This window comes from Tursiops truncatus, chromosome 4 (genome assembly GCF_011762595.2).
Source record: "Tursiops truncatus isolate mTurTru1 chromosome 4, mTurTru1.mat.Y, whole genome shotgun sequence".
Taxonomy (NCBI): domain Eukaryota; kingdom Metazoa; phylum Chordata; class Mammalia; order Artiodactyla; family Delphinidae; genus Tursiops; species Tursiops truncatus.
The window spans coordinates 11,474,208-11,495,046 of record NC_047037.1 but is presented as its reverse complement, the minus strand read 5'-3'; the positions used below and the strand labels follow the sequence as shown (position 1 = coordinate 11,495,046).

Genomic DNA, 20,839 nt, shown 5'->3' with positions numbered 1-20,839 from the left:
AACATTACATTTCTCAAAATGAAGAAAGGCCGGAAAGAGCCCTTTGGATTTCAAAGGTGGGGCCGTGGCCTTAAGGTAAGCCTTTCTTAGAATGTGTCTACAATCCCAAGGGTTTGGGAATCACTGCCATTCTTGGAGGAAGAAAAAAAATTCCAGTTAAGCTGTTCCAAGAGAAATCTTAGAGCTACTGCCTAAAGCTCAGAGTTTACACTAGGACACCTTATTTGTTAACTTTCTGAAATTTTGAAACACATAATCCTGAAGAACGAAGTCCAGAGGAGGCCTCTGTTGCCAGAGGAACAATATACAGTTACTAATGCTTTGGTTTGTTCCCTTAGTTGTATCCAAAACACAGATAACAACAGCACATGGTAGATTTAAAAGCACAGGTGCTGTTAACCTTACATGTGGATTTATAGCAAGTTCTTACTCGAGTCATTAAAATTGATGGGCTCAAACGGAAGGTTGTTCAATTCAATTTGAAAAGGATTACAGTTTGTCAGATAAAAGTGATGACCCCAAGCAATTGTTTTAAAAAGAAGTAGCAAATTAAAATTTTACAAAGGGATAGACACACAAACAGCTGATGCATGATACTTAGCTGATAGAGGGTAAGAGAATAATGTGAAGTAATGAAAATATACACTATAACTTTAAAATACAGAGGGTTTTTGTTAGGGGGATACTGTGCTTAGGATATTGGTTTTAATTTAACTAAGAGGAAGATGAATTTGTATTTCTATTTACTGCTTAACAATGGTTATAGGTAGCCAAGAAACAATTTGGGGAATCATTTGGGATTAAAAATTGGCTCTGGAAAATCTAGTATGCAGGTATTAAAGAGTTGGGAATTTAATGTAAAATTCTGAGACCTTCTTAGAATATATTTAAAGTCATCAAAATCAGAGTACATTTTGCCAAATTAGCTGACAAAACTGTTATTCTAGAATATATCTTGGTATTTTGTATATATGTTCCTGAGGTCATGGGTATATTAACATAGCATAGATAAGATCAAAATTTAATATCAAAGTCCAGTTGGAGGCCAAGCCCAGTGTCCAAGTCACTGTTCACCCCACTATAAAGTCAACAGCTCACACCCTTGAGTCCTGAAGGATAACAGGGTCACTTACCATGAAGAGCACACACGTGGAAGATGAGTTTACTCTCTATTGTCTTTAGATCATCGAAGTTCTCAACTTGGAAGACCAGGCTGCCGTCCCCACTGATCTCCTCCAGCTGAGATCTATTGGCCCCATACACCCCCACAGAGAAGATGACCACACCTTTGTCCCGAAGAGCTTTTGCAGGGTCTATCACATCATCTTGGGCTTCTCCATCAGTGATGAGGATGAGAAACTTTTTGACCATTGAACGGCCCCCCTTGGGCTCAGTGAAGTATGGATCCACAAAGGTTAGTGCACTTCCAGTCAAAGTGTTTTTGTTGATGGGAGACATTCTGTTTATTGCATCAGAAATTTCTTTTTGTGTATAGTATTTATCAAGATGGAATTCTTCCCTATTATGATCACTGAATTGAATGACACCAACTCGGGTTTTGTCTGGGCCAATCTGAACCTTAGCTAACAGGTTTTTCATGAAGGTTTTCATTTTCCCAAAATTTTCATATCCTATACTGCCAGAACCATCCACCAGAAACATGATATCGACCTTCATGTATTCACATCCTGCATGTAATCAAAAAGACCAGAAATAAACCAGGTTGGAATTGTCCTCAGAATGTATAAAAGACAGTAAAGCAGAAATAAATCCTTTAATCAGAAAATATCTAAAATTAACTCAAGCAACTTCCATTGCATTTGAAAATTTTATCTGCTTCTTTTGTAGAAGCCTGCTGACTAGAACCCTAAATCAGAAATTCATTGAAGATTACCTAAGAAGTTTTAGAGAAGAAATACAACTTCAAAAGTATATATTTATTCACTCACTTATGCATATATGCATTATGCATTTATTCATTCATAATTCTTGAAGTTTATGAAACAGAAAGCATCAGGCCATACATTAAGGATGCAATGGTGATCAAAAAAGGACAGAGAAAAGTAAGCAATTTTTGTCACTAATATGACTAATATTCCAGGGTTTTATGTATATTCTTGAAACACAAATTTCCAGGTAATCCTTATATAGCATTATTTTCTGGGATAATTTAAAGCGATTTGAGGGGGGACCTTCAAGATGGCAGAGGAGTAAGATGTGGAGATCACCTTCCTCTCCACAAATACATCAAAAATATATCTACATGTAGAACAACTCCTATTGAATGCTGACAAAAGAAAAAAACAGAGACAAAAGAATAGGGACGGGACCTGCACCTCTGGGAGGGAGCTGTGAAGGAGGAAAAGTTTCCACATGCTAGGAAGCCCCTTCACTGGCAGAGACGGGGGGTAGAAGGGGGAAGCTTTGGAGCCATGGAGGAGAGCGCAGCAACAGGGGTGCAGAGGACAAAGAGGAGAGATCCCCTCAAAGAGGATCAGTGCTGACCAGCACTCACCAGCCTGAGAGGGCTGTCTGCTGACCCACCGGGATGGGTGGGGGCTGAGAGCTGAGGTTTCAGCTTTGGAGGTCAGATCCCAGGGAGAGGACTGGGGTTAGCTGCCTGAACACAGCCTGAAGGGGGCTAGTGTGCCACAGTTAGCCAGGAGGGAGTCTGGGAAAAAGTCTGGACCTGCCTAACAGGCAAGAGATAATTGTTTTGGGGTGCACGAGGAGAGGGGATTCCTTCCCTGTCTGCCCACAGAAGGCAGAGCACCACCTAAATGAGCTCCAGAGATGGGTGCGAGCTGTAGATATCAGCTCGGACCACAGAGATGGGCATGAAATGCTAATGCTGCTGCTGCAGCCACCAAGAATCCTGTGTGCAAGCACAGGTCACTATCCACACCCCCCCAGGAGCCTGTGCAGCCTACCACTGCCAGGGTCCCATGACCCAGGGACAACTTCCCTGGGAGAACACATGGTGCACCTCAGGCTGTTTCAATATCATGGCAGCCTCTGCCACTGCAGCCTCGCCCTGCGTTCCAATTATAACTACCGTACCGCCCCCTACCCCCAGCCTGAATCAGCCAGAGACATATAATCAGCTGCTGCTTTAACCCTGTCCTGTCTGGGTGGGAACAGATTCCTGAGGGTGACCTACATGTAGAGGCGGGGCCAAAACCAAAGCTGAACCCCAGGAGCTGTGCAAACAAAGAAGACAAAGGGAAATCTGTCCATTCAGCATCAGGAGCAGTGGATTAAATCCCCACAATCAACTTAATGTACCCTGCATCTGTGGAATATCTGAACAGACAATGAATCATCCCAAAAATGAGGCGGTGGACTTTGGGAGCAAATGTAGACTTGGGTTTGCTGTCTGCAACTGACTGGTTTCTGATTTTTATGTTTATCTTATTATAGTCTTCAGCACTTGTTATCATCGGTAGATTGGTTTATTGGTTTTATTTCTCTCTTCTTTTTATTATTTTTTTTATTTGAATAATTTTTAAAATTATTTAAAAAAAATTTTTCTTTTACTTTTTCTCCCTTTTCTTCTGAGCCATGTGGCTTACAAGATCTTGGTGCTCCCGCCTGGTGTCAGGCATGGACCACTGTGGCGGGAGAGTTGAGTGCAGGACATTGGACGACCAGAGGCCTCCAGGCCCCACATGATATCAATATGCGAGAGCTCTCCCAGATATCGCCATCTCAATGGTAAGACCCAGTTCCACCCAATGGTCAGCAAGCTCCAGTGCTCGATGCCCTGTGCCAAACAACTAGCAAGACAGGAAAACAACTCCACCCATTAGCAGAGAGTCTGCCTAAAATCATACTAAGTTCACAGACACCCCAAAACACACCACTGCATGCAGCCATGACCACCAGAAAGACAGGATCCAGCCCCACCCACCAGAAGACTGGCACCAGTCCCCTCCACCAGGGAGCCTACACAAGCCACTGAACCAACCTCACCCACTGGGGACAGACACCAAAAACAATGGGAACTATGAACCTGCAGCTTGTGAAAAGGAGACCCCAAACACAGTAAGTTAGACAAAATGAGAAGACAGACAAATATGCAGCAGATGAAGGAGCAAGGTAAAAACCCACCAGACCTAACAAATGAAGAGGAAATAGGCAGTCTACCTGAAAAAGAATTCAGAGTGATGATGGTAAAGACGATCCAACATCTTAGAATTACAAGGGAGAAAATACAAGAAACATTTAAGAAGGACCTAGAAGAACTAAAGAGCAAACAAACAATGATGAATAATATAATAAATGAAAGTAAAAATTCTCTACAAGGAACCAAGAGCAGAATAACTGAGGCAGAAGAATGGATAAGTGACCTGGAAGATAAAATAGTGGAAATAACTACTGCAGAGCAGAATAAAGTAAAAAGAATGAAAAGAATTGAGGACAGTCTCAGAGATCTCTGGGACAACATTAAATGTACTAACATTTGAATTACAGTGGTCTCAGAAGAAGAGGAGGAAAAGAAAGGGTCTGAGAAGATAACTTGAAGAGATTATACTTGAAAACTTCACTAATATGGGAGGCTTCCCTGGTGGTGCAGTGGTTGAGAGTCCACCTGCCAATGCAGGGGGCATGGGTTCGTGCCCCGGTCTGGGAAGATCCCACATGCTGTGAACCGACTAGGCCCGTGAGCCATGGCCACTGAGCCTGCGTGTCTGGAGCCTGTGCTGCACAACAGGACAGGCCACAACAGTGAGAGGCCCGCGTACCACAAAAAAAAAAAAAAAAAAAAAAAACTTCACTAATATGGAAAAGGAAATAGTCAATCAAGTTCAGGAAGCACAAAGAGTCCCATACAGGATAAATCCAAGGAGAAACATGCCAAGACACATATTAAGCAAGCTATCAAAAATTAAATACAAAGAAAAAATATTAAAAGCAGCAAGGGAAAAGCAACAAATAACATACAAGGGAATCCCCATAAGGTTAACAGCTAATCTTTCAGCAGAAACTCTGCAAGCCAGAAGGGAGTAGCAGGACATATTTAAAGTGATGAGAACAAAAACTACAACCAAGATTGCTCTACCCAGCAAGGATCTCATTCAGATTCGAATGGAGAAAATAAAACCTTTAGAGACAAGCAAAAGTTAAGAGAATTCAGTACCACCAAACCCTCTTGCACTGTTGGTGGGAATGTAAATTGATACAGCCACTATGGAGAACAGTATGGAGGTTCCTTCAAAAACTAAAAATAGAACTACCATACGACCCAGCAATCCCACTACAGGGCATATACCCTGAGCAAACCATAATCCCAAAACAGTCATATACCACAGTGTTCATTGCAGCTCTATTTACAATAGTCAGGACATGGAAGCAACCTAAGTGTCCATCAACAGATGAATGGATAAAGAAGATATGGCACATATATACAATGGAATATTACTCAGCCATAAAAAGAAACAAAATTGAGTTATTTGTAGTGTGGTGGATGGACCTAGAGTCTGTCATACAGAATGAAGTAAGTCAGAAAGAGAAAAACAAATACCGTATGCTGGCACATATATATGGAATCTAAAAAAAAAAAAAGTTTCTGACTAACCTAGGGGCAGGACAGGAATAAACATGCAGACGTTTAGAATGGACTTGAGGATGCTGGGAGGGGGAAGGGTAAGCTGGGAAGAAGTGAAAGAGTAGCATTGACATATATATATTACCAAATGTAAAATAGATAGTTAATGGGAATTAGCTGCCTAGCACGGGGAGATCAGCTCAGTGCTTTTTGACCAGTTGAAGGGGTGGGATAAGGAGTGTGGGAGGGAGATGCAAGAGGGAGGGGATATGGGGATATGTATATATATAGCTGATTCACTTTGTTATACAGCAGAAACTAACCCAACATTGTAAAGCAATTATACTCCAATAAAGATGTTAAAAAAATAAAGTGATTTGATAAACTCTACAAATCAATATTAGAAATTTAGGTGAAAAGTTTTTACTAGAGATAATAAGTACATTAGTAAGCACATATCCATTCAACATGGACTGTTCCTTTAATTTATACATAAAATTTGTAGATACCCTACTGACTGGAAGTGGACATTTATATGCATATATATGTATCTGTACATATATACACGCATAGAAGACCAATTTCTATAAGCCATAAAAAAGTGTTATTAATTCATGGTGCAGGAGTTGTGTGTGTATATATATATACATATATATGTACCATAGTATATATTTATATCACATATTCTATATATAGTGTAAATATATTTTCTTTAGCATGTATCTCCTTAGTCTTAACGCTTTTGTCTATCTGTTATCACTGCCATTCTTTTACCAGCCCCTCCCTCAATACTCACAGAATCTATCCCATAGTATTTGAAAATGTATCATCATTTTCAAATGATGATACATTTGAAAACGATGATACAGTATCAGCCATAGAAGAATTAAAAGATGCTATCTGTTTTCTAATAACTTGTATAAGGCTCACCAGAGGGTATTAAAACCATCATTTGAGATCCATGCTGCCCTGGAGCCATTTTGAAAGTTGTAAATAGGGAAGTTCCTGAAGACGTCTGTGGCCTTGGCAAAGCCCCAGCTCTGCGAAGTGTGGAAGGTTCTCTTCCATGAACACATGTCAAAAGAGGAGACTTTTACCTGTGGTTCAGTATTCATAGGATCTACCTCCTCATCTCAATTTGTCATGGAAGCCACTCTGGCCCTCTACCATCTCCTACTCTTCCACGTCAATAAAAGAGTTTCAACTAGGCAGATGGTTGCCCAGGTAAAGACTATATTTGCCAGGCTTCGTTGAAGCTAGATGTGGCCCTGTGACTAAGTTCTTGCTAGTAGATATTAGCAGGACTGATTTGGCCACTTCTGGGACTTAACAATAAAACAATTGAGCATGGTGGGCTCCCCTGGCCCTATCTCCCTTTCCACAAATGCAGGGTAATGAACCAGCCTCTTTGCTAGACCTGGACTGCTTACCCTGGACTATTACACAAAAGAGAAACAATATTCTATGTTGTGTAGTTTAGGGTCTTTTTGCTAGAACCACTTAACCTGCTCCTGAACAAATACACAGTGTCATTCCATCCACATGTGCTCTGAGACCAGTCAGTGGTTTCCAGGCCCTCCAGCATAGGGTCCTTAATTTTCCTGCCTCTCTATTCACCATATTATGGCTCATTTCCTTGTCCACAGTTTGTCTCCTCCCTCAGGTGTGCCAGGGTTTTGGCACCTGAACTGCAACTACCTGATCAACAAAAAAACGTACTGTCTTTCTTCAGATTGGTCCATGACTTTCTCCCTTGAGAAGACCTGAAGTACAATCTATTTTAGGTTTCCTGAAACCCTTTTACTTTCCTTGGCATCAACTCCAGGAAACGTCAGGGAATCTGTACTCTTACACTCATTCTAAGACATCCTGAAAACCCTACTCTACTACTGTCCATAACAGGAAGAAAAAAATCAATAAAGTTGTGATTTAGGATTTTGCTGTTAATGCTACTTATTTGCTAGTTTATTTTTATTTGGATTTTAGTGACTCAGAAAAAATTCTAACACATTTTCACTTTTGTAAGTTCAAGTAAGTTAGAATTCTTTTCCTTTCCACATCAGTGAACACCTTGACCAACTTTTAAAATAGCCACGTTTTATGTAGCGCTTACCATGGGCTAAGCCCTCTTTTAAGTGCCCTGCATGTATTAGTACCTTTAGGCTTCACAATATGCCTACACATATGGGACAAAGGCAGGTAGACAGTAAGTAACCCATTCAAGGTCCACAGCCAATAATTGATAAATCTGGGTTGTGAACTTTGATGCTTTGACTCCATCATCCTTTATCTTAATCAGTAAGTAACATGACTCTTGGCAGACGATATTTTCAGGTGCTAATACTTGCAGTCAACACACACCATCTTCAATTAGTAAGTGGCTATTATTAGTTTTTAAAATTTTATTGAAGTATAGTTGATTAAAAATGTCATATATACTTTTTCAGATTCTTTTCCCTTATAGGTTATTACAAAATATTGAGTAAAAGTCCCCTGTGTTATACAGTAGTAGGTTCTTGTTGTTTATTTTATATATAGTAGTGTGTATGTGTTAAAACTAACCTCCTAAATTATCCCTCCTCCCCTTTTCCCCTTGGTAACCATAAGTTTGTTTTCTATGTCTGTGGGTCTATTTCTGTTTTGTAAATAAGTTCATTTGTATCTTTTTTTTAGATAAGTGGCTATTACTAATAAGAGAAATAACAATCAGGTGCAGGAATTTGCACATTGTTCTTCCTTACTTCTGTTACTTAATTTTTGGTCAGAACAAAAATGCAAATACGTGTTTCTGTTATAAATAAAAATAAGCAAGGGTTACATATGTCCTAGGTGTGCATTCATAATAGAGAAATAATGGTTGGTGTTTATTATGCTAAACCTATACAGATACTCTGATGTAGGTATTATCCTCATTTTCCAGACGAGGAAGTGCAAGGTTCAAGCAGTGAAGTGAGTTGAACCCTAATCTGCTTAAAGCCAGTGCCCATTTTCTTTCCACTGTCCTCATCTGCCTGAATTAGTGTGTACACACACACAAACACACACATACACAAATATAAAGTTTCTTATCCTCCATAGCAGTGGGCTTTGTCAAAGCAACGACATTCTTAGCAACCTTCACACTTATGGCTTTCGAGATGGCCTTAGGGCAGCTGTCTATATAGGGATTCTTCAACCTTGGAAATTGGCTTAAAATGAGGGGCTGAATCCCTCCACAGTTATAAAGGAAGTTAGCAAAATGTGAGCCAGACAACTGGTCACGTCATTCCTTGTTTCGGCCTATTAGTCTGCCTGAAGCAACCAACGAAGTACAGAGAATAAAGCCTTTTACTTTCGCTTACCTTTCTCAGTGCAGATGCTGCGAACAACTTCATTTTTGATTCTTTTTAAAGAATCAAAGTTCTGCCCAAAGTGAACCCTTTCCTCTGCCCCAGCAATTTGTTGCAGTTGTGTTCTGTTAGCCTCACCAATGCCGACCATGTGGATGGTGATGTGTTCAGCCCTTAGTCTCTCAGCAGGTTCCAGGACACCATCCGTGAACTTCCCATCAGTCAACACAATGAGGTAACAGGGTACCTCATTCATCCTCTGCTTCCTTCCCTTCCTTATTAGTGGCAGAATGAAATCCAGGGCTGCCCCAGTAAGAGTTCTGCCTCCAAGTTGCTTGATGTTAGAAACAGCCTTTCTTAATGCCACAGCATTAGGATAGTCATTGATATCAAATTCCACTTCCTTCTTGTGGGAATACTGCACAGCTCCAACTCGGACTTTGTCTGGGCCGATGCTAAACATCTCTATCACCGCCAACATAAATTCCTTGATTTGCTCAAAGTGTTTATTCTGAATGCTGCTTGAGCCATCAATGAGGAAATAGAGATCTGCTTCTTTTGTATCTACACAGCCTGAAGAAAAATGGAAAGCAGAAATTGCATTCTCTGTTAACTATAGAGAAACTGGAGAGAACATTGCAGGAGGGTTTGGAGAGGAGGATGAGGCTGCGAAGGTTCTAAAGAATGAGAGCACTTCAGGTTTGCACGGAGCCTGGACACTTCGCTGCGCACATTCATACCCATTTTCTCCTTTGAAATTTACCACAACCTTCTGAGGAAATTGAAACTGAATGAGGCCTAGTGGTTTTTCTGAGGTCACACAGCCAGTGAATTAAAGAGTAAGGACAAGATTCCCAAGTCTCCAGGCTTTTAGTTAAAATTGTTTTTCTCGTATTGACACCTAGCTTTTTAGTTTATGCCTTATCATTTCCTGAGAAATGACCTTCTGTTCTTACTTCCCCAATAACCTCTTCTGTCCAGGACAACTAGAATAATGTATTTAAAACTAGAACCAGATCATATTACTCTTCTGCTTAAATGATTTATCATTGTATTTAGAATTTAAAAATGAAAAATCAGCCGATCTTTCCCCCTTCTTTTCTCTCTGACCCTATTTCCAGCAATTCTTCATCTTCCTCACTGTGTTCCAGTGACACTGGGCTTCTACTGTACTCTAAATGTGCCCCAGGGCTTTTGCACCTACCTCTTTCCTGGAATATTTTTCCCCCGAAATCTTGATGGCTGGTTCCTTCCCACCTCCTGGTCATGCCAATTCAAATGTCGGCTCTTTAGAAGGGCTTCCCTTCCAGCTAAAGCACATCAATCATTGTCTATTCTATTAACCTATTTTCCTTATGATGCCCATTACTTTCTGAAATTACCTATTCATTTGTTCATGAGCACAGCCTGTCTCCTGTCACAGAATGTCAGCTCCATGAGGGTGAGACTTTGCCTAGTTTTCTGCTTCTGCCCGGTAGGCCTGGTATATCACAGGATTTCAACAGAAAATTGTAAATAAAGGAGCTCTAAATGTTCCTTCCTTTGTTGAGCAGCTTCTCTGAAAAAGTGCTTTAACTTTCCTAATAGTCTATTTACAACTCTATTTAACCATTTTTGAAATTGGGTAGAAGGAAAAGCATACCTTTAAAATTTATTTATGTGTACAATTACCTGGTTGAGTATGTGAAAAGGTCTTTAAAATACAACACAATTTAGTCATTTCAGAAATATTTTCTTTCTTGATAGCTTGTTGGCAATATATGGCTATTGACACTACTTCAGGCTATGAGGAGTTGGTCCTTAAGAAATCAGAGATACTGGAAATAAGCTTGACCCTGAGAATTAAACTATAAAATCTACATATAAATATTAGGGCAGGGACTACCCTGGTGGCACAGTGGTTAAGAATCTGCCTGTCAATGCAGGGGACACAGGTTCGAGCCCTGGTCCGGGAAGATCCCACATGCCACTAAGCAGCTAAGCCCATGTGCCACAACTACTGAGCCTGCACTCTAGAGCTCACGAGCCACAATTACTGAAGCCTGTGCACCTAGAGCCTGTGCTCCGCAGCAAGAGAAGCCACTGCAATGAGAAGCCCATGCACCACAACGAAGAGTAGCCCCCGCTTCCTGCAACTAGAGAAACCCCGAAGAGCCAACACAGCCAAAAATAAATTTATTTTTAAAAAAAGTATTAGGGCAAAGGTAAGCAGTTATCTGTAAAAGACAGGGGTGATGCCAGGCCACAAAAACTTGACAGCAACCAGAATGAATTGACTTATATATGTAATAAAGAAGAATGGTGGTCAGTAATGTGGAAGAGAAAAATTCGAGTCCGGGGGTAACAATGGCAATACCCATCCAACTCTGCCTGGGGCTGTGAGTCACATATTGCTATTAAAATGTGAATTTAAACTGATTAAAATTAAATAAAATTTAAAAGTCAGCTCCTCAGTTGCAAAAGCCACATTTCAGGTGCTTAAAAGTCCCATGTGGCTAGTGGCTATTATATTGGACAGTGTAATTACAGAATATATCCATCTAAAAAGTTCAAGTGGACAGGGTTGAAGAGAAATGTGTCTCCTGGCACAAGGTCTCACCTGCAGTTATACAGAGAGATAGACAGAGATGTAGATCTATATATTTGATTTTAAAATAGTCATTCCCCTGATTAAATACCACTAGACATTTCAGTCATAAAACTAACTCCCTTGCTCTGATTCCACATCATCCAGCAGTATTTTAATTACATTTTAGCTTCTAACTTGTCTATATGTCTACATGGAGAGACTATGTTGCTCAGAGGACATGAATGTCTAGGTCCCTGGGCACTAATAGTTCCATTGCAGAGATAATCGTCAATCTTTTTTTATACATAGCCTCTTGGTTTGGTTAATGTGAGTCTTTCCTTGCTTTAATGAAGTTCTATTTAATAAATTAAATACCTAGTGGTGCCAAAGGTGGTGGATACAGCAGGGACTAAGTCAGTAGAGACTGGTTCTCTGTGTCTGACTGTTCTGAAACTACAAAGCTGGCCACCCCACTGTAGACCATGGCAAATTCACTGAGGCAGTGGTTATCAGATATTGCTAGAGTGAGTTTGCTGGGGAGCTTTCTAAAATCCAGGTGGCCTAGGCCCTACTCGCAGAGACGGAGTCATTGGGTTGGGCCACTGAATTATTAGCAAGCTCCTCAGGAAGTCCTGATAAATTTACAGCAGACACTTTTGATGCTCCGCCTGTATCCCCTCAAATCCTTTACCATTTTTGTGTAACCAGTTCCCAGCACTTTCATTCCAATAGCTAGCACCTGTGTCTGTGGGTGGGTGGGCTGCTCTCGGGTTGTTGAAACCCTTTTTGCTTGGTATTAAACCAGAGGTGTCTGGAAATGTACATTCCCTTCTGTGTGCTGGAATATAAATTCTCCAGTTACATTGACCCCTGTCTAGGACAAATCTAAGGTTTAACCCACACTGTCTCTCAAATGGTCCTGTGGAATTGACCCTCCATGGGACTTACCATGGGGCTTATCATCCTGTCCTTCCTGGTCCCATATCTTCCCTTCTCTACCAATCTCCAGTTTTTCCTGGGTATATTTTTAACATAACAGTTTCACATGAATCCTTATCTGACATCTATATCTGAGGAACTCAATCTAAGTCAGGTACCAGTATTAGAGAGCCACTGAATTAATAAGAAGGCACTTACTGAGGCCTTATGGAAGATAAGGATGGCCCTTGTCCTAGCCTTGGTCCCATATCTTCCCATTTAGAAATTCTGTAATGACAATAATAGTTTTTTGTCACATAATTTCAAACTCTTTGAGAGAGACCGTGCTACACATCCCTCCTATGCCCTAAAAGTTGCTACTAGACCAAGGCAGCTGCCACTCTGAGAGACTCCTCTCTGTATCACTCAGGAGGTAATAGGGGACTGGTTTCTTGCTGCTGCCTTGTAATGTATATATGCAAGAGGAAATCAAGGGCTGGCCCAGGATTGCATCCTTAAACTTTCAATCGACTAATCTGAATTTAAAATTAGCCTTTAACATCATTGAAGGATTCTTTTCCATGTGAGTGCTGCCAAATTTGAGTTCCTATTGTTTGGAAGCATTTTATCTGCAGGGAAATGTCAGCAGATATCTCAGAATTAGATAAATTCGAAGTCACATCAAGTATCTTCTGGCAGTATGTCCTGGTATCTTTGAAAAGAACTTGGTAAAACTATAGCAGATTCGGTTGTGTATAAAGATATAAATACAATGATGATCCCTGCAAAACTTTTATAAGAGCAAAACATTGGCAATGACCTCTATATCCAACAATTTAGGATATGTTAAACAAATTATGTTATATCCATAGGACAGAATATTATTCCCAACCTAAAAAGAATATTGCCAAAAAAATTTAAGGAGATGGACAAAAGTTCATGTTATAAGGTTGATAGAAAAGTGAATAAGGCATATCATACCGGTTATCCCCAATAGCCATTCTCTTTTCTACACTAATTTAGTCCCCAATATTTGCCTAGGTACTTGGCTGCCCCAAGTAAAGACTATATTTTCTAGTTCTCATTTTTACAATGAAGAGTGACATGTGACTAAGTTCTGGCCAATAGGATGTAAGCAAAGATGGTGAGTGTAATTCCTGGGAATAACCTTGAAGAAAAAGAGAGGGAAACCTGCCTTTTCCTTCTCTTTTATAATTCTTGTTGCTGGATGTGAATGTAATGCCAGCAGCAGTTATCTTGGATTATAATGCTGGGAACAGAGACCACAAAGAGCAGAAAAATAACTTAGAAAGAGACAGGGTCCCTGACACGGTGTTGTACTACCCAGCTCCTTATACCTACCTTAGGACTTATTTGTGAAACAGAAAAAAAAATAGTTTTATCCTATTGAAATCATTGTTATTTTTTCTTTTGTTAGTCACACTCAGAAGTAATTGTAACTGATACAAGTTACCCAACAGTGTGCTCCTGCATGGTCTAATATGACAGCCATCAGCATGTAGCTATTAAAATAAAAATTAAATTAAATTAAAATTAAAACACAGTTCTTCAGTTCCATTAGCCTCATTCCAAGTGCTCAATAGCCAAGATTGGCTAGTGGTCGCCTTATCGAACAGTGAAGATAAAGAACATTTCTATCATTACAGAAAATTCTGTTTGACAGCACTGATACACATAATGTTACATCGTTTTTTAAGAAATGTGTATGCATGTGTTTGTGTGTACATGAGTGTAGAGACAGAAAATAGACTAAAAGATAAGAGAAATAAATGATAAGAATGGCTTTATCTGAAAGATAAGATCACAGGTGATTTTATTTTCTTTATGTTCATCAACACTATCAAATTATTTTATAATTAACATTGTGTATATTTTATTGAGGTATGATTTATAGGCTTAAAACATTCATCCACTGCAATCATTCAATGATTTTTAGGAAATTCATAAAGTTGTGCAACCATCACCAAAATCTAGTTTTAGAACATTTTCATAACTCCTAAAGTTCCCTTACCCAATTACAACAAGTCCTCACTCCTGCCTCAGCCCTAGACAACTGCTCATATTATTTTTATACTATGAAAAGGATTTTTAAAGACATACCAGTTTTATCAAGTTCCATTTGTTCAGCATGAGTTGAAATTTGGGACCATATTTCATTCTGGAGCTTTTTCAAGAACTTCTTACTGTAAATTTCCAAGTCTGCATAGGACTTCATCATGGAGATGGTCTGTCCCGGAGGATAAGATGCTATTTCTTCTAACTGGGTCTTGTTGGCCCCTTGGATGCCCATGGCAAACACAGTTACATCCTCCAGGCGGAGATTCAGTGCAGCCTCACGCACCTTGTCATCTGATGGTCTGTCAGTGACCAGGACTGCAATCTGGGGCACTCCCTGTGCCCTTCTGCTGCCACTTGATGCTGAGAAGCCTTCTCTCCTCATCTTCTCAATGGCAGCACCAGCACTGGATTTCCCAGCCCGCAGAGAAAGCTTCTGGATTTGCTTCTGAAATTCAGATTGGGTTGTGCTTGAGCTCAGAGGAGAAAAAGTCTGAACTCTGTCACTGTAACTCATAAGACCAAGCCGCAGGCATTTGTCTTTCACATCCATGGAGGAGGTGATATTCTTCAGGAAGTTCTGCAGGTTCCTTAGATTCTGTTTTGTCCCAACAGACTCATCCACCAGGAACATGAGGTCGGCAAGCGAATCTTTCTGACAGGTCCTGGGGAAGGGGACTATGGAGGGAGAAAAAGTAGGAATGTTAGTACACACCTCTGGCCCAGACTGAGAAAGGCACTCTACAGATTGTCAGAAGGCATTAGTGAAAATAGAGGCAGTCATGATGGATGCAGTTAGCATTTCTTTTAGTGAACAAAGGATAAAAATTCTCAGCAAAATTTACATTGGCCATTGACTTCAGAGGATTTGCAATGCTCTTCCCTCTGTCTGAAGAATGCTTATTATGATTTTCCTACCACATCTCATCAGCATGTTCTTCATGAGCACCATCACCACCAGTATGACTACCACCACCACTACTACCACCAACAGCAACCACCTCCACCACCACCACCATCACCACCACTACCACCTCTACCTCCACCTCCACTACTACTTCCACCTGTACAACCTCTACCACCACCTCTGCCACCACCATGGTCTTCATGACCACCATCACCACCAGTATGACTACCACCATCACCTCCACCACCACCACCACCTCTACCACCACTACCCCTCATCTTCAGCAACTCCACCACCTGAACTTCCAACACTATCACCACCACCACCTCCAAGTCCACCACTACCAGTATGAACCACCACCACAATCACCACCACCACTTTCAAATGCTGAAATACAGGCATAAATTAGTCGAAATATACCTGACTTCAGGGAGCTCACATTCTATGGGGAGGACAGATAAATAAATTATGCTATTTCAGACCATAATAAATGCTAACAAGGAAATAAAATAGGTGACTCAATTGAGTTACCCTATGTTGGGGATGTGGGATGAGAACTAATTGATCTGAGACATAAAAAGTCAGGGAAGACCTCTCTGAAAGGATTACATTTGGGTTGAGAAAGATGAAGAGAAAGATTGAACTACACATTGTGTGAAAGGAAGAAGAATTCTGGCAGAAAGAAAAGCGAGAAATAGAAACAAGCAAAAGCCCAGAGTAGCCGGAGCCAATGAGTGAGGGGAACAATGATGGATGAGGTCAGAGGGAAGTAGGGCCCAATCATATGGGGCTCAGATGATCTTATTTAAATCTTTTAAATATCACCCTAGTTCCTGAGGGGAGATAATGAATTCATTAAAAAACAATTGCCCTAGTCCAGGAAAGAGATAATGGTTCTTGGACAAGAATAAAGCAGGTAAGACAGAACAACAAGAGTGGTTTTGATACATGAATTAGAGACAGAACAGAGAGGACTTGATGATAAATTAGATACGAGTATTGGGAGACAAAAAGGAAGTGGTGAAAACTCCTGGGTTTTTGGCCTGAACAACTGAGTGGATACTAGTGGTATCTTTTTCCAAGATAGGGGAGATAGTGGGAAGAACAGGTTGGAGGGAGAAGTCAAGAGCTCCATTTCAGACACGCTAAGTTTGGGATACTATTGAAGATGCCAGGTAAGCAGTTGGTTGTATAAATCTGGAATCCACAGGAGAGTATACCACATGCACAGAATGCCCACTCCAGGAACAGGTGGAGGAGCCAAAACTGTGGGGGGTGTAGCCAAGAGATAAGCTCAATCTTGCCAAGAACTATCCACAGGATTGTGAGCTCTAGAAGCCAGAAGGCATGTCTTACTTATCTCTATCTCTCCAGTACCTGGTACCTGGTGGGAGCTCAGAACTATTTGTGGAATTATAGTAATTCTCATAAATCTACTGATGTACTCTGAACCTCACATAGTTGGCTAAAACAAACTTACAGCATGGCCCACTCAGCTCAGTATTTATTTGCAAAGAGCTATTACTATTAATGACAGTAAACTGCCAAAATCCATACAAGTCATCTCACCCATATTGTAAGGTAGATATTAATATCCTCACTTTATAGGTAAGGAAACTGAAGCTCAGAGGTTAAGTAACTTACTCAAGGTCTTTAGCAGCCAAGCCAGGGTTTGAACCCAGACTCCAAAGCCCTTACTCTTAACCTCTAAAGGCAAGGATAGGGTCTTGACAAACAAAACCTTGTTGTACTGTATACTACTGTGAAATAAATTAGGAGGAGTGAGAGAAACACAGATCAGTACACAAAGCCTTCTAAGAAGGTGGTAAAGTCCTATGGTCTTGGAGAGCTCAGGCTACCTACAGGGTTGTAAGATTTCCAAGGTCCCCAGGGTGAAGGGCCACAGGAAAGTTTTTTTCTCTGGGAAGAGAAGCACATGTGCTGTAAGAACTTGTTATTTCCCCCAAGGCAGGAAGAGTGAGGGATGGGAAGAGTGGAGGTAAAAGTACTCCCTGATGCTTCAGGGGGCAGCACTAACTGTGACAGAGCCTTCCAGATACTTACCCAAACCCATTTCCTCTTCTTGCTCATAGGCCTGGACCTGATTTCTCAGCCTCACCTGCCATTAGGTGTGGCCATGGGACTAAGATCTGGCTAATGAAATGTGAGCAGAAGTACTGTGTGTCTCTTCCAAGCTTAGCCCATAAAACCACATCTTGAGTGACGTTCCATCTTTTTTCCCTTCCACCAGCTCTATACCAATTCCCAAGGTACCTTGAAAGTAACATTTGAAGATGAAAGAGCCACCACCAACCTAATTATCTAAATAGAAGGAAGACAACTTGAACACTGGCCCTATAGCATTACAAGGGAAATAAATAAACTTCTTATGATTCAGGAAGTCTATTTGTTATTAAGGTCTAGGCTGGTCTGACTGCAAAATCAACCCATAGTGATAGCCAAGGAATTGGTGAATGATAGAGCAGGAAAAAATTTCAAGATCATTCCAACTCTCATATCTTACAAAGGAGGATGCTGATGCCAGGCTCAGAGAGATGAAATCACTTCCTCAAGTTCACAGTCAGCTAGTGGTATTGTCTGGACCTCTTGACCTGTGGTCAGGGCACTTTGTACCAAACCAGGTGGCTTCCTCAAGTCTTAGAACAAGATAGCACCCACTCAGAATAGCCCCTCATCAACAATAGAGCACAGAGGCAGCCAGGAAGACCTATTTTGCTGGGGGCTCTTTCTACATCACTCTGGAGACAATGGCTGGGGCCTCTCATCAGTGCAGCACACTTACTGGGCACCTCCCATGACTGTGTACTGGCCTGTTTCGTCTGTTCATCAACAGTGCATGTGTAGCTTCCTGTTTCACTTTACCCTTTCTTTACTAATGCTTTCTAGGATTACCTCCCACATAAACTACTTGTACTCTAGGGTCTTCTGTTTCAGGTCTTCATGGAGAACCTGCTTAAGACATAAATAAAGCATTTTTCAAATGAGAAGCTGTAAGTCATGGGGGTAAAAGTAGCCCTCCTTTCAGCCTAGGGGATCAAGACTGAAAGTTGATGAGAAGGAGGTCTTCTGCATTTCCACATGAAATACTGAGATTTCTGGTGAGTGGCACCATAGAGATAGTAGGAGATGGCTCTCTGGACCAGATTACATGGGGATGGGACACCTCTTCAACCAAGGGATTCCTTACCTACTGTATGAGAGTGGGCTGCTACCTCCTTGTACTGAGCCGCATCCTTGAGAATCTGCGTCATGTTTTGGGAGAACATGCTGAGATCTTGGACCGTCTGGAGGCTGTAGTGGAACTGGCCTGTGGCCATGGCCTTCAGAGTCTCCTCAGGTGTCCCCTGCAACCCCACTGAGATGATCCTCACCCCGTCACTGTGCAACGACTTGGAGGCCTCTTCCACGGCATCCTCGGACTCAGCTGAAGCCAAGACCACCAGGATTGGAGGAAACTGTCTCTTGTCCCTCCCGTTTGAGAAGTAGGTCATGTGCACCTCCCGGAGTGCATTCCCAATCCGCAGGGAACCGCCCAGGAACCTGAAGTTCTTCTTGAGGTGATTCAACATGGGGCCTCTGCTCTTGAAGGTGTTGAGCTGGAATTCTCTGTGGAGCACGTTGCTGTACTGGGCCAGGCCCACACGATACTTATGGGCCTCTATGGGGAGGCTGCTGATCATCTTGTTGATGAATGTCTTCACAAATGGGAAGGATTTAATTCCCAGGTAGTTGGAGCTATCCACCAGAAACACCACGTCGGCATACTCAGGGCCTGGCCCTATCAAAATAAAATGACAACAAACGCTTTGGGTCAAGAGGGACAGTTTTTGTACTCGCTTATCAGTCAGTCATCAGCTGCAGACTTCTCCCAAGAACTGGAGAGAAGGAGTGGAGGGTTACGGGTAAGGTGGCTCTGGGAAAGCCAAGGGAAAATGTCCTGAGAAAGTGGGGTACAGCCATGAGCTATTACCATTGCAGGCAATATTCACAGCAGCTGGGAGTGGGGGAGTGTGTACCTGCCTCATAAAGAGAGTCTGGACAAGGGGAAGCACCAAGAGCATTGACTTTAGCAGTCATGGTCAGCCACCTCTATCCACCCAGTTAGTGATCTACTGGTAAATGTTTAACTAAGCAGGACATTTCTTTCAAAATGACCCTGAAATTCACTAGGAAGTCCTAGGGTAGCACAGTGCAGGGTTAAAAATACTTCTTTGAATGATGTTTTCAGTAATTACAGAAAAACCTAGCTTTCATATTCCATATATGCATGTATGGAATATGAAAGCTTCTATATTACTTTATATATATATATATATAAAATTTCCTCTGTGGTGTTCCTTTTATCGTTTTCTTTCATTTATTAAAGCCAAGGTGCAAAGTGACCCACAAAACATATGGGTTGACTCTATTCATACAGACATGGAACATCAGGACTTCAGCAAATCAATGAATAATTAAAGTTTTTCTAGCCAGGTGTAGCATAATTCATGCATTTTGCCCATGGCTTTCCATCATCTTTGAGAGCTTACATTTGCTTGATAGAATATATTGCCAACTACAAATAAATGCTGTCTGCTTTGATTTGTTTAGTAAAGAAATAAATTCCTTGTTTCTATTTATTAAAATAAAGATTTGTTGAGACATAAAATATTTATTTTCCTAATAATAATAAGCATAAAATGTACTGGTACCTGGGCTCTGATATGTCAGTGTTTCAGTCCAAAGGATGAGAACAAATACAATTAACAGGATCTTCATTTTGTTAGTGACGTTTTCTTGCTTTTACTCTGTAAAAAATGTTATTTACAATATAAAAAATCTCATTGTCTAACAAGAAATAACTACTGGGAAAGTTGGTTTAGAGCACAATACACTGTAAACACTATTTGTCAATAATACCAGTAGTGTTTAAAACATTCATCAAGAGTTTGAGTATTTGTTGACAATAGATAATGCTAATGTTTGCTGAGTCCTTGCCATAGCTCAGATACTTTTCTCAGTGTTTTTTAAGCATTATCTTATTTAACCCTCACAACCATCTTACTGGGAGGTACAACTACTATACCCACATGACAGATAAGGAAACAGGCACAGGTGACTTGGTAAGTGATGGATCCATCATCCTAACCCAGACAAGATGATCACAGAGCCCAAGCTCTTAACCACTGTGCCATGAGGTTTATACAAAATCTTTGGACTCAGAACTTATGTAGTCACTACTTTTAACCATCTATTTTCATGTCAACAATGACTATTTTATATGTTCACAACTTGGCTCAAAAATCCAACAGCTACCCATGTTTCTTTCTTCATTAAACCCTTGTAAGAACTGCTCCCTCATTTCTGGTTATACTCAGTTTTATAAATTACTTTAACTTCAGTATTTCTCTCCATGAGCACACAATCAGAAATCTTCATGGGAATTTACAATCTTACAGAAATTCCACCAAGTCAAAGTCGTTCTCTATTAA

General features: G+C 40.9%; 1 protein-coding gene across 1 annotated transcript in view; it reads right to left on the bottom strand.

The window, feature by feature from the left end:
• Positions 1-20,126, bottom strand: part of COL6A5 (collagen type VI alpha 5 chain) — a 107,830-nt gene extending 87,704 nt beyond the window's left edge. The window contains exons 1-5 of the mRNA XM_033856330.1: positions 20,060-20,126; positions 18,556-19,146; positions 14,486-15,118; positions 8,890-9,450; positions 1,134-1,688 (exon numbers count right to left, since the gene is read on the bottom strand). Coding sequence (XP_033712221.1) covers positions 1,134-1,688; positions 8,890-9,450; positions 14,486-15,118; positions 18,556-19,146; positions 20,060-20,126 — 2,407 coding nt within the window. The remainder of the gene's footprint in view (positions 1-1,133; positions 1,689-8,889; positions 9,451-14,485; positions 15,119-18,555; positions 19,147-20,059) is intronic.
• Positions 20,127-20,839: the final 713 nt, after the last annotated feature.